Source organism: Mesocricetus auratus, unplaced genomic scaffold (genome assembly GCF_017639785.1).
Source record: "Mesocricetus auratus isolate SY011 unplaced genomic scaffold, BCM_Maur_2.0 Super-Scaffold_15014, whole genome shotgun sequence".
NCBI lineage: Eukaryota > Metazoa > Chordata > Mammalia > Rodentia > Cricetidae > Mesocricetus > Mesocricetus auratus.
In genome coordinates this window covers 57,220,744-57,235,807 of record NW_024429186.1, presented here as the reverse complement: position 1 = coordinate 57,235,807, position 15,064 = coordinate 57,220,744, and the positions used below count along the sequence as shown (strand labels likewise).

Here is a 15,064-nt window from a genome sequence, read left to right as displayed (position 1 = left end):
GAATTAATCTACCACTAGACCCAGCAATTCCACTCTTAGGCATTTATCCAAATGAGGCAGGTTCATACAACAAGGGCATCTGCTCCACTATGTTCATAGCAGCATTGTTTGTAATAGCCAGAACCTGGAAGCAACCTAGATGCCCCTCAACTGAAGAGTGGATAGAGAAAATGTGGTACATTTACACAATGGAGTATTACTCAGCAGAAAAAAACAATGGAATCTTGAAATTCGCAGGGAAATGGATAGCACTGGAAGAAACCATCCTGAGTGAGGTAACCCAGTCGCAAAAAGACAAACATGGTATGTACTCACTCATATATGGATTTTAAATATGGATCAGGATAGTGCCAGTCTGCACTTCCACAGATAGAGAGTCTGGGAAACAGGAAAGAACCTAAAAGATATGCATATATGCATAGTACCCAAGAGAAGAGGATGGAGACAAGATCCTCTGAATGGATGGGGAACAGGGCGAGGGGGGGTAGTGGGACCTGGGAAGAGTAGAGGGGGTAAAGAGGAAGGGAGTTGGTCATGGGGGAACAGGAAGTTGAGGGGGTGGGGGTAAAATAGGGGGAAGAGGGAATCATAGGATCGAAGACAGATCAGGCACCAGAGTGACCTCGAGTGATCTAAAGGTATAACATCAATTGGCAAGCTAAGCAATAGTGGAAGGACCACCTCGAATGCCCATTCCTGATAATGAACTTGATGTCTATAACTATCCGGGAGCCTTCATCCTGGGACTGATGGAAGCAGAGGCAAACACACAACTAAGCACTGAACTGAACCCAAGGAACCCAGTGACAGAGAGAGAGGAGTGATGAGCAAATTGGCAAGGAATGGGCTGGCAAAACCAGCAGAGACGGCTGATCTGAACAGGGGAGTGCTCTTGGACCCCAGACCGACAGTGGGGAGGCCAGAATGGGACTGATCTGGACCCCCCAAATGTGAGTGTCAGTGAGAAGGCCTGGGCAACCTATGGGGCTCTGAGCTGTGGATCAGTGTCTATCCCTGGTATACAATCTGTCTTCATGTGCCTATGGCACAAAGAGAGATGCTCTCTCAGCCTGGACTCTTAGGGGAGTGCCTTGACCCTACCAAGAGTGAAATGATAGACTCTAGACATCCCCTATGTGGAGGGATTTGGCAATAGGGTGGGAGGGAGGGTGGAAGGGGAGTGCGGGAGGAGGGGAGGGAGAGGGAACTGGGATTGACATGTGAAACAAGCTATTTAAAATTAAAATAAAAAATGATTAAAAAAAAAAAAAAAAAAAAAAAAAAAAATATGTGACAAGGGACCACTGAGATGGCTAACTGGCTAAAGGCACTTGACACCAAGACTGATGACCTGAATGAATTCAATCCCTTGATCCCCAAAACCCACATGGTAAAAGAATAGAATCAACTCCTGCTAGTTGACCACCACTTACTTGTTCACTGCAGCTTGTGTGTGAACACACACAAATAAATAAATAAGTATAAAGTGTGTGTGTGTGTACCTGTGCAAAAGAGAGAGACCAAACTGACCACACAACTGAGTGATAAATAACTTCCTGTCAGAACTCCACAAATTAATGAGATAAAGACAAGCTTGAATATTGGAAAGACAGTTTAACAAAACAATACCAAAATATTACTGACATATTTCTTTTCATTTTTTACAGCAATCTGCATCTTAAAACCCAGATTATGCTAACAAAAACTGGGTGGGTGAAAAACAGTGAGAAATTAGAAATTGGAAAAAGAAGTAAGAAAAAGTAAACCAATCCTCTCAAGCAAGGTAACCAAAGGCATGGCTTTGTTCCTCAACAATTAGAAAAATGTAAGTGAAGGCAGGCTTTGGAAAACAAAAACATAGAGAGGAGGAGACATGTTAGAACAAAATATAATGACATCTATGTGGAGTGGGGGTGAACTTCAATAATGAAACCCATTGTTTTGCATGCTTACTTTAAAAATTAATTTTAAAAATCATGAACTTTGAGCTAGAAGGGCCAGGCTGGTAACCACAGCATCTGTAGGCTGTTGCAAGAGGATGAGGAATTCAGGGTCATTCTCTGGATCATAGCAAGCAGGAAGTCAGCTTGAGTGACATGAGTCTAGTCCAACAATAATAAAACACTAGCAATGAAACTTTGAAACTGAGACTTAGTAGAAGAGAGATAGAGATAGAGGGAGAATCCAAAGAAAGATTAAAGCAAAAGGAAATAAGATCTGTATTTCAAAACAATGGAAATGTAAAGAAATATAAAAACAAAACATGAAACAAGGTAACAGATAATAAAATGCAGAAGCCAGAGGGCTTCAGGCTGAATGCAAAGCTGCTATCTGAAAGAGATCCACAGAATATGAAGTGATGAGACAAAAGGAAACTAAAAGGGGGATACAGGAAGGGCAGGGACAAAGAAGCAGTGAGGTTATCACAGGTGTCACACCAAAGACATCACATAGCGCACACAGGAGCACTGTACAGTATTAATAAACATGCTCCATGGGACCACATTAATAGTCATGAATGTAAGTGCTGGCCAGACACTCTGAAATACATTCTAGAAGTGATTTTACATGCCAGGGTACATTTTCAGTCAGCAGTAGGAAGAGACTGACACAGCCTCCATTTGATGAATCAAGTAGGCAAAATGCAAGTCAGAGCAATGCTGTTAAAAACTACCTAACGAAGCCTGGTGTATGCCTTTAATCCCAGCACTCGGGAGGCAGATGCAGGTGGTTTACCAGAGCTAGTTCCAGGACAGGCTCCAAAGCTTCACAGAGAAACCCTGTCTCAAAAAAAATGCCTAATAAGACCAATTAATGGTAATTACCTGATGCAAATCACACTATGCACCCTACAAACAAAAAGTTAGCTCTCAAAATCTTCTAATCTATTCATTTTAGAAAAGATAAAACTAAAATTAGAATAACAAAAATGAAAACATGACTCATAAAAGAATATGATATCAATGAGGCACTGAAAGAAGAGATCAATAACCTTTACACATTAGGTTATCAAAGTGAATTATCTGAGTACTTGCAAAAACAAGCAATAAAGCAAGTTAAGGGTAAGAATGAGGAGGAAACTAATGAAAAGATAGTAAGAAAGCAGAAGAGGTTAAAGTTGACAAATAACCCCCAAGGCTTCCTGAAAGAACCAATAACATGACAAATGTCCTTTAATAGTCTCATCCATGTATACAGTGCTTTTAGAACACATTTACACACACACACACAAACACACACACACACACACACACACTACTTCCTCCAACTCCTCTGGACTCCCACACACACATTCCCCTCTCAACTTCAACTTCATGTCCTTTTTTTTTAAAATAATCCACTGAATACAATTAAGGCTGCCTATATGCCATGGGTTTAGGGCTATCTACTAGAGTTTTGGCAACCTACTACAGGCCAAATAAAGCTGACTTTAAAGAAAACTGAGTCTCCCCACCCCAGCACTTCCTCGGGCCGGGGTGGAACCTCATGAGCGTCTCCATGATATATCCTGAGACGCTGACTGGCTTGACTTTGTGCAGGTCTTATACAGGCCATCATGGCTGCTGTGAGATCCTGCGTGATGTGCCCTGTCATGTCCAGAAGACACTACTATGCAGCAGCCCTCTCTGACCACACCCCCTCTGACCACTGGCTCTTACAATCTTAGCAGCCCCTCCTCCAGGATGGGGGTGTGGAAGTCATACTGTTGTTCCATTTAGTAACTCCACAGTTACTATGTTTCTGTGCTTTGGCCAATTAGGAGTCTCTCTGTTACTATATTCAGCTATAAAAAGAGGCTTCTTTGATGAGGCAGGAGAACCACATTATAGGTACAAGGATCAATACTTAAAAGGCAATTTGATGCTACATCCATTTAGCAAAATGGTAGCAGCAGGTTCTCCCCCTATGGGCTCCACAGCCACAGGTTCTTGGTCAGGTTTCAGCGCCAGGCATGAGTTCCCTCGTGGGAAGTGGGCCTTAGTCTAGTTAGAAAGCTGTTGGTTACACATACATCCCACTGTTACTCTCATGGGCATATCTTGCTAGGCTAGGAGCCATTGCTGGGTAAGAGAAAGGATAACTTTCTCCCCCAGCAGTTTGTATAGTACCTGTCAGCACAACGAAAGGGAAGCAAAGAAAGGACCTGAATAGTAAAAACCTAAAATATTGGCAGAATTACACCTGCCAAGTACAGGCAAATACTACAAAGCCTCAAAAAAGTGAACTCCACCATGAGAAGGTGGGTGGGGAGATAAATTGGTGGCTGAGGTTCTACTCTAGTCCTCTTGGCCGTCCCTCTCGTCCTAACCAACCATCTCTCCTTCTAATGACGTCATATAATTATCTTTCTTGGGATAAGCTTTTAGTAGCAACTACTTTTTCTAGTTAAAAAAAAATAACTTGTCTTAAGGTATCACCTTCATTTTTCACTTAAAATATCGGTCTGTCAAATAAAAGTGAAATAAAAATACTATGACTTAAAAATAACAGGAACAAGAACAGAAAGATAAAGACAGAGGACTGTGAATTCAGGTAGGAAAATATTCTTAAATAAAAGATTGAAACATGGGACTGGGGAAATAGTTCAATAGGTAAAGTGGTTGCTTTGCAAGCACAAGGTCTTTAGTTCAATCCCCAGAACGTGTGCACGCGCACACGCGCGCGCACACACACACACACACACACACACACACACACACACACACAAAATGAGGGAAGGAAAACAAAGAAATAAACAAAAAAACTGGGCAGGATGAACTGTGCTTGCAATTCAAGTGCTAGGGGAATGGAGACTTAAAGCCCACTCAACAAGAAGGAATTCATGCCTGTTACTGTAGACCCAGCCAGTTAGCCATAGCTGGAGAGGTTATAGACTCAAGAAGAGAATGTACTTCTGCCAGTGTCCCAAATAATATAATTTCTGTTTCCTAAATACCTATCCTCTTACCTACATAAGTGTAGCTCTCACCAACTGACTTGAGCTCGTGGGAGCTCACTGACTCTGGACCTACAGCTGGAGAGCCTGCAATGGAACCGACCTAGGCCCTCTGCATGGGTGTGACGGTGCATGGGTGTGTCAGTGCATGGGCGTGACAGTGCATGGGTGTGACAGTTGTGTAGACTGGTCTGTTTGTGGGGCTCCTAGCAGCAGTGGGATCAGGTCCTGTCCCTGGCACTTGAGCTGGCTTTTGGGAACCCATTCCCATACTTTAGTTGCCCCACCCAGCCTTGATGCAAGGGGAGGAGCTTGGTCCTGCCTCAACTTGATGTGCCATGCTTTGTTCTAGCCTACCCCATTCTGAATAGATACTGAGGAGGAGTAGATAGGAAGATGGGGGGTAGGAGGAGAGGTGGAAGGAGAAACTAGGATTGGGATGTAAAGTAAATGAAAACATTTAATTAATAACAAGGAGTGTGCCTCTCACACATCAAAGAAGCTTCTTTTGTAACATGGAGACCATTGCAGAGATCCACAACTGGTTAATATACAGGGACTATATGTGGGGTGCCCAGCCCCATCTGATACTCTGCAACACAGCCCCTACAACTAAAGCTCAAGGAAAATCACAGAAATTAGGGGGGGAAGATGGTAAGAGTCCGAGGCTCAAGACGCTAGTGGATTGGTAGCACCCTCTAGATATGACAGAGAAAAGACAGAAGCTACCAGAAAAATCTAACATCAGCACACTGGACTTGAGAGGCAGTGAGAAGTTACAGACTCAGATGCAAGGACAGATCAGGAAAGCTATGATGGGCTCACAGCTAGCAAAAGGACATCAGGGTCCTGATCACCAGGACATCTGTGCTGATGTCTCCTGGGATGTCATGGAGAGAAAAACCCTAGAATATAGGATGACCACCGGGTAAAGGCAACCAGTCAGGGACCAAATGGGATGGCCTCCTAGGCAGAAGCCACAGAGGACCCCAAGTCAGTGAAGATCAACACAGGCTACAGGAATGCTGGTCACTGTCATGGGAAAGAGAAGGGGACAGGCATGTGTTCAGGAACAAGCACCCTGCTGGCAGCTCAGGGACGTTCACAAAGAGTGCGGTGATGTTTGTCTCATAGCCTCCTTAGCACAGACACAGACCATGTACTCTCTGTGTGCTGTGAGTGCTCAGTCCATGCCAAAGACATTGTCAGTTTACCCTCTGTGGGGCATCTGTGTGCCATCTCTTGTCCCCAGTGTAATCTGTGGACCCTACTGTTTGGCAGGCATGAAACCCTTCTTAAGATCCTTAAACCTTTGTTGCCATCTCTGTAAGGGCAGGTGAGAATGTGGTGTAGCTCATACACAAGACTCTCAGAACAAGGCCTCCTGTGAGCATGAGGACAGACAGTACTTACAGGGCGTTTATTACATGGCCGAGTGTCCTAAACACATTAGAACATTCAGCTTTCACACACATCAGTGTAGGTCTGTGATTTTCCCCCTTGTGAATGAAAGGAAGCATCCCAGAGAAGTCAGGGAACCTGCCCAGGGTTACTAAGCAGCAGATGGCAGAGCTGAGCCTTGGACCCACTTGGTGTCCCAGGGTTTCTGCTGCACTCTGTGATTCATATATAAGGTTAACATGAATGGGGCTTCTCCTTAAAAGAAATGGCCTGTACCTGTTTCCCCTCTTCTCTGGGTAAAGATACATTTGATAATACTTTTTCCTTATTTAAATTCTGCAGTGTATTTTATTATAAAATACTAAGTGAATGGCACATACAAGAATTGTGAACAACCTGCAAATTGGATTGAATGTGGTAAATGAATGTAGCTACTAGAGCAGAAGAGAAATGTCTGATCCCAGACGTACTCAATCAAACTAATCATAATATAGATGTAGTCTATTGCTGTTGGAATTAGCGCTTCATCTTTTAAATATCCTGCATATACATTGAGATGCATGGCCATTGCCATTCTAAAACAGTTGTTCCATTTATTATTGCTTTTGAAAATAATCACTAATAATATGAGTGGCTCTCATAACTTGATGAAAGAGACAGAGACAGATGGAGAAAGAAAAGAGGAAGAGAGAGAAAGAGGAGAGAAGGGGAGGGAAGAGAGGAGAATCAGGGGAGGAGAGGGGAGAGGGGAGGGGAGGAGAGGGGGGAGGGGAGGAGAGGGGAGAGGAGTGGAAGGGAGGGGAGAAGAGGGGAGGAAAGGAGAGGAGAGGAGAGGAGAGGAGAGGAGAGGAGAGGAGAGCAGAGGAGAGCAGAGGAGAGCAGAGGAGAGCAGAGGAGAGGAGAAGTTTCATGATAAAGCACCAGGTTTCTCCAAAAAGCACTCCAAATGAAAGGAGGGCCCATTTTCTTTTTGTTTCAGGAGCAGAGCTCTATTTAGCACACTCATCTTGGTAAAGGTCATTTCTTAAATGGCGTTCAGATGCTTGGAAAGGTGAAATGACTTCCCACAAGTCAGTCGTTTATTCTTTTCTTGTTTACAAAGTGGACCTCAAATAGAGGTGTCAAAACTTCCTCACTGAAAACAAACAAAAAGACTGGTTTTCAAAATGCATACAATTTTCTGAACAATTCTGGTTTCCATATTTCATTTAACAATTATATAAAAGGCTAAAAAGCTATTGTTATCCTCCATCTTTTATTTCATGTACGTAAATATTCTGCCTATGGGCATGTATGTGCACCACATGTACGCCTGGTGCCTGCAGATGCCAGAAGAGGGTGGCAGATCCCCTTGAATTGGAATCATAGACAGTTTTTAATTTTTTTAATTAGAAACAAGCTTGCTTCACATGTCAATCCCAGCTCCTTCTCCCACCCCTCCTCCCCCGCCCGCACCAACCCCCCAGCACCCCCAGCCCCACTCTGCTCCCCAGGGAGGGTGAGGCCCTCCATGGGGGATCTCCAGAGTCTGTCATATCATCCCAAGCAGGGTCTAGGCCCTCCCCCATGTGTCCAGGCTGAAAGAGCATCCCTCCATGTGGAATGGGCTCCCAAAGTCCAGGAATAAATACTGATGTACTACCCGAGGCCCCATAGATTGCCAAGGCCTCATCACTGACACCCACATTTAGGGGTTCTGGATCAGTCCCATGCTGGCCTCTCAGCCATCAGTCTGGGGTCCATGAACTCATCCCCCACCCCTCTATCCCACCCCTCCACTCCCATCCTCCCCACCCCCTTTCAGGTCAGCTGTCTCTGTGGGCTTCACCAGCTGGGTCTTGAGCCCTTTGCTCATCACTCCTCCCTCTCTGTCACTGGGTTCCAGAACTTCAGTTCAGTGTTTAGCTGCGGGTGTCTGCCTCTGCTTCCATCAGCTACTGGATCAGACTCTAGGATGGCATACAAGGTGGTCATCAATCTCATTACTGGGAAAGGACATTTAAGGTAGCCTCTCCACTATTGCTTAGATTGCCAGTTGGTGTCATCCTTGTAGATCTCTGGAAATCTCACTAGTGTCAGATTTCTCCTCAAACCTATAATGACTCCCTCTATTATGGTATCTCTCATCCTGCTCTCCTCTATTCTTCCCCCCACTCAACCTTTCTGCTCCCCCACGTCCTCCTCTCCCCTCCTCCTCTCCCCCACTTCTTTCTCCCCTCCCCCCATGCTCCCAATCCGCTCAGGAGATCCTGTCCCATTCCCCTTCTCCAGGATACCACGCATATCTCTCTTAGGGTCCTCCCTGTTTCCCAGACTCTCTGGCAGTGGAATTGTAGGCTGGAACTCCCCTGCTCCATGCACAGACAGTTTTTTAACTGCTGTGTGGGTGCTGGGAACTGAACCCAGGTCTTCTATGAGAGCAGCAAGCATTCTTTTTTTTTTTTTTTTTTTTTTTTTTGGTTTTACGAGACAGGGTTTCTCTGTATTGTTTTCGAGGCTGTCGGTCCAGCCTGGCCTCAAACTCACAGAGATCCGCCTGCCTCTGCCTCCCGAGTGCTGGGATTAAAGGCGTGCGCCACCACCGCCCGGCTAGTAGGAAGCATTCTTAAGTGCTAAGTCATTTCTCCGAGCTAGTAATACTTAAAAGACATGCCTAGCATGTACGAAGTACTGGGCACAGTCACACATGCCTGCAATCCCATCACCAGAGGTAGAAGCAGGTGGATCAGAAACCATCCCAGACCGCTTGAGACTTTGTCTTTAGAAAACAATTCTAGGGGCTAGAGAACAGTTCGGCGGTTTAGAGCACTGGCTGCTCTTGCTGAGGACCTGAATTCCAGAAGCCCACACAGGATGACTCACAATTGCGCTTTTAATCTACCTCTGGTGAATCTGAGGCTGCTAGCCTCTGTGGGCACCGGCACCCAAGTAGGTTATCCCTAAGTGCACAATATACACGTATGCATATCATTAGTAGTAAAATAAGCACTTTTTTAAGTTCTCTATATAAACTGTTGAGATCTCCAAATGGAATCCAGCCAACACTCGGAAATGGCTGATTAGAAATAGCTAAGATTCCCACTCTCCCCACCACTTACAAAGTCTCATATCTGCACAGAAGACCTCTGCACTCACATGGCGAGTGACATGGGAATGGAACAGGAGGCCACTCTGAACTGTAAAACCACTCACCATGTAACTCTCTGACACGAATTCCCAGGTGTGGCTGACTTTTGCAGAATTAGGAATAGCCTCATCCCTTAAATCTATGCTCAGGTTGCAGATAAAATGGAGATCTAGCCAATATATTAAACACTGTACACAAACATGTAGTTCAGACTCGGTCGCATCTAGAGATGCAAGGATGATGTGCCTTCCTCATCACACAGGCTTTCATGTGCTGCGGGCTCACAATTGCCACTTTTAAATGAATTGAGTCACAAAGAAAATTAAAGGCTTCATGTGCTTACCATTTTCCTTTGGGAACGCAGACTTTAAAAGCTTTCCATTTATGATGGAGCTAAAGTGTTTTCCCATTATGTACCCTTTCAGCAAACAGTATTTTACTTTTAGGGTCCTATTATTTCATACAGAAACAGATATTAGCTTTCGAAAAATCAACGATTAGCAAAGCATGAATGTTGGTGCGGGCAGGGGGAGGGAGAGAGCATTTAAGGTATTAGAAAAAAATTCAGAATTTGAAGTCCAGAGTTCCCTGTTATGTGGTAACTACTGCCGCCTGGTGGAGCAACGGTGCTAGTGCATCCAAACTGCATTTGACGCTTGATAGACACGGTGAGGTATTTTCCTGTTTACTTTCAGTGTATCTTTGCATATTTTATTTCTCTAGCAATTGCATCCTTTGTTCACTGAAAGATTCCTAAGGAACCAGGGTGAATTTAAATGTTCACCCAAGAGCTATGGGAGCAATCCTCCAAGTTAGTGGACGACACAATAGATACAAACATAATGAAGCATCTCCCAACGGAACCAAAAGCATAGAATAGTTCGCATCTCTTGATGAGTTTTGCTTCCCAACCCCTCTAAAATTTAGCAATAAAGAATACTTGGCTAGAGATAAAACTCCATTGCTAATTTTGTAAAATCACAAGATTCAGAAATAAAGGACAAAACTCTAATGGCTGAGTCACCTAGCATGGAAAAAAATCTTTCACTGATTATTTGAAATGAGATCATAGATTTCTTCCCAGAGAGTTGGGGAGGGCAAATGATTAAATATCGCATGCCTCTCTCCCTGAAGATGTATGGCCGCTAGGTTATTTCTATTTCTAACTTTCTCGAATCATCAGCAGCTGATATTTTTAGCATGGGGCACTGCTCTATAAACCAGCTCACCTCTAGTTTATCAGTGCTCATGTCATCTAAATGCGTTACACAGAACATAGCAGAGCAGCGGCATCCCTGGGCTCACCCACACCAGTGCCATGCAAGGTGGGAGAGTGTCCCGGGAGAGTGTAGACTCCCAATAAGGAGGGCTTTCCTCACTAAATACCTTTCTCTCCTATGACTACAGTCTACAAAGGATACTCCCCCACCCTTGACGCCACCCGGAACAAAGCCAACAGGCAGAAGCCCTCAATATGACAGGCCACGAGATGTTGTGACCTCAAGTAACCATTTTCATTAGGAGCAGAAAGGGACCCTTGCCAAGCCGCTTGCAGACAAGCATAGATTTATTATTACATGTTCATCGGGTGATGCCATACACACCTGCCTGCATTTTTTATGTATGTGGCCACGCTCGTGTGTGTGCAGGTCCACAAGTGTGTGGAGATTCAAGGCTGACAGTGGGTGTCTTTGTTGGTCACTCTCCACTTTATACACTGAGACAGAGTCTCCTGATGAACCAGAGATGCCTGGCGTCCTAGTCTAGCTAACTAGCTTCCTCCCAGGATTCCCTGTCTTGGCCTCCCCAGTGCTGGAAACTAGCATTTACATGGGTCCTCACACTTGTGTGGCAGGCATTCTCTCCACAGCCAAAGCAGACTGTCATTAGAACTGGCTGACATTCTATTCTTGCCATTGTACATGAATGAGAAATCATACACTCCACAAACATGCAATTATTATGTTTAGAAAAAAATAAATCAGCTCCTAAGATTTTGGGGGTCAGTTTATAAGCAAAATCTGTGACTAAGAAGGAAAACATTTTAAAAGCATTTCTATGTACTAGAGAAATCATTATGGGGCAAGAGTTGAGTGGGAGAATCTCAAAGGAAATCCCCATGAACTAAATGAAGAAGACACAGAGCAGAGCCACTCCCAAGACAAGCTGATTAAAAATCGTCCTAAGAAATCAGAATGGTGAGAGTTCCCTGTGTATCATTTATATGCTTCTGATGAATGAATATGTTAACAAAGGGCTTGGGCTAATGTTAAGATAATACAGTAGATGCCATATGAGCTATGAGCTAAACCATGACACAGAAAAATAGATGAAATGATTTCTTAACCCAGGACAGGACAAAGTGGGGCCATTGTTAAGTAGGGCTGCTTGTAATTGAGAGGCTGTTAAGTGATAAAAAATCACCAGGCTAACAGTGCCCACTGAGTGATTAGAGGTAAGATACCTCACACACTAAACAAACTTCAAGGGACAATTGGAGACAAAAATACAGTAGCTTTTTTTGATAGGGTCTGGTAGTATAGTTCAGTACTACTCTGTGTTTAGCAGGCATAAGGACTTGGGTTCAAGCCCCAACATCACACACACACACACACACACACACCTTTCAGAGCCAGGTATGGTGGATCACACGCCTTTAATCCCAGCACTAGGGAGGCAGAGGCAGGCAAATCTCTTTGAATTCAAGTCAAGTTTACTGTACAGTGAGTTTCAGCCAGCCCTGGCTACATAGTGAGACCCTTTCTCCAAAAGAAAAAAGAAAAAAAGAGTCCACCTTCCATGATAATTTAGCCCTTGTTTCTTCAGAGCACTAGCTACAAAGGTCTGTGATGAATCACAAGCATTTCCCATTGCTGACGAAGTCCTCTGTTGTTGGAAAGTGACATGGCTCAGCAGGTAAAGGTGCTGGCCACCAAACCTGATGACCTGAGCTCAATCCCAGAACTCACGTGGTAGAAGGAGAGAGTTGACTCTCAAAAGTTGTCCTCTCATCTCCACACATAGCTGTGCATACAGATAAAGAAGTAAACGTAACTTTAAAATGTTTAAAGTCCTAGTCTACTCCGATAATTGTACATATAAATTCTGCTGCATATTGTTAAACAAGACACGTCAACTGGGTGAAATTTATCTTTTCTAAGAAAACAGATCCAGGCGGTGGTGGTGCACACCTTTAATCCCAGCATTCAGGAGGCAGAGGTAGGTGGATCTCTGAGTTCAAGGCCAGCCTGGTCTACAAATCGAGTTCCAGAGCTACCAGAATTGTTACACAGAGAAACCCTGTCTTGAAAAGAGAGAGATAAGAAAAGAAATAAAATATAGGAAGGCATCTCCTGGAACTCTGTCCCAATGTGCCACTGATTTCACTTGTTGATTGGGAAATATTGGATCCCTGTTCATTCCAACACAGTTAGGCCAAAGGTAAATCATTAGTCACCAGGACCTTTGCTCCACAGGTTAAGTTTAATTGGTCTCAAATAATGAGGAGATCACAACTAGAAGCAACGGTCAAAGGAAAGCACAGCCGTGCTTCAAGCTTTCGCACAAACTGGGAACCGTTTTGCAGCAGCAGCCATTGGCAAACCTTCGCCTCAACGTTGCTGCTTCTAGATTGTGTTGCTCCTCTGTCTGCCCTCTTTCCTCTCATCATGGAATGCCTGGTGTCTTCTGGATGTTCCTATTCAGTCTTTCTAGAATATAACTGCTCATTAACCATCATTATGCAAATGGAAACTTTCCCATACCAAACTATTTCATAGAGCTGCAACCAGTCTTCAGACTCGGTACCAGGGAAAACTGGGTCACAGCCCTTTGCTTAAGGAAGAGACTGGCACTGGTTGCTTAGTCCCACAGAGCAGCAAATGAGAGGGTGTAAATGTGATCACTGACAGGTCTAATTCCCTGAGCTGAGAATTTGGATATTTCACTCTGGATAGGTATTTATTAGCAGGTTTTATCAAGTATAGGGACAGATCAGAACATAACATACAACACTGGCTACATCATTATCAAATTTATTTTGACAGCTTTTCAGGTTTTAACATATCCCCATTTGACAGTTACCACTTTAATAATTTAACCATAAGAAATGCATCAACCTGAGCATGGTGGTACATCCATTTAGTCCCAGCACTAAGAAGGCTTAATCTTAATGAGCTTAAGGCCTGCTGGATCTACATGGTGAGTTCCAGGACAGCCAAGGCTACATAATGAAGGAAGGAAGGAAGGAAGGAAGGAAGGAAGGAAGAAAGGAAGGAGGGAGGGAGGGAGGGAGGGAGGGAGGGAGGGAGGGAGGGAGGGAGGGAGGGAGGGAGGGAGGGAGGGAGGGAGGGATCACTCCACAAAGCTATTGTTTTGTGGAAGAGCTTGCAGAATTGCAGAAGGGTGGAGATTTTCCAATCCAATAGTCAGTTTCCTTCAGCAGATTCAGGGGAAGGTTCTTCAGTGTTACAGACAGCTAATGATATAAACTTAGAGCCACAAAGAGACGCAGGTATAACTGTCACTATACAAGCTGAGTAAGCACAGCAATTGTGCTCGCCTTTCTTGCCAAAGAACCTGCAATAATAAAACAATAGTTCCCTGAAACCAACCTGGAGTGTAGACTCCAAATGGGAACTAATCATCAGTCATTTAGCATGAGCATGTGAGGAGTGTGTGCCGCACTCAACAAACAAATATAATTGAGTTTTCCGTTCCCAGCGCAGCCATGGCTCATGGTCCCAAGAAACATCTGAAGTGTGTAGCTGCTCCAAAACATTGGATGCTGGATAAATTGACTGGCATGTTTGCTCCTCATCCATCCACTGGCCCTCACAAGCTGAGGGAATGTCTACCTCTGATCATTTTCCTGAGGAACAGACTTAAGTATGCCTTGACTGGAGATGAAGTCAAGAAGATCTGCATGCAGCGCTTCATTAAGATTAATGGCAAAGTTAGGACTGACATAACCTACCCTGCTGGATTTATGGATGTCATCAGCATTGACAAGACTGGAGAGAACTTCTGCCTGATCTATGGCACCAAGGATCGCTTTGCTGTTCATCATATTACACCTGAGGAGGCCAAGTACAAGTTATGCAAAGTGAGAAAGATCTTTGTGGGCACAAAAGGAATCCCACATCTGGTGACCCATGATGCTCGCACTATTCGATACCCTGATCCCCTCATCAAGGTAAATGACACCATTCAGATTGATTTGCAGACAGGCAAAATAACTGACTTCATCAAGTTTGACACGGGTAACCTGTGTATGGTGACTGGAGGTGCTAACTTGGGAAGAATTGGTGTGATCACCAACAGAGAGAGACATCCTGGCTCTTTTGATGTGGTTCATGTGAAAGATGCCAGTGGCAACAGCTTTGCCACCTGGCTTTCCAACAGTTTTGTTATTGGCAAGGGCAACAAACCATGGACTTCTCTTCCCCGAGGAAAAGGAATCCACCTCACCATTGCTGAAGAGAGAGACGAGAGGCTAACAGCCAAACAGAGCAGTGGGTGACATGGTCTCTAGGAGACATGCTGGAGAAATGTTTGTACTCTTGCCTTTCTAGGCAACTGTGCTCAATTAAACAGCATGA

The 15,064-nt window shown here is 44.3% G+C and overlaps 1 protein-coding gene across 1 annotated transcript; it reads left to right on the top strand.

The window, feature by feature from the left end:
• Positions 1-14,187: 14,187 nt before the first annotated feature.
• Positions 14,188-15,064, top strand: LOC121139367 (40S ribosomal protein S4-like). The gene has a single exon (XM_040743042.1). The coding sequence runs from the start codon at positions 14,194-14,196 to the stop codon at positions 14,983-14,985; it is 792 nt and encodes a 263-aa protein (XP_040598976.1). The 5' UTR covers positions 14,188-14,193; the 3' UTR covers positions 14,986-15,064.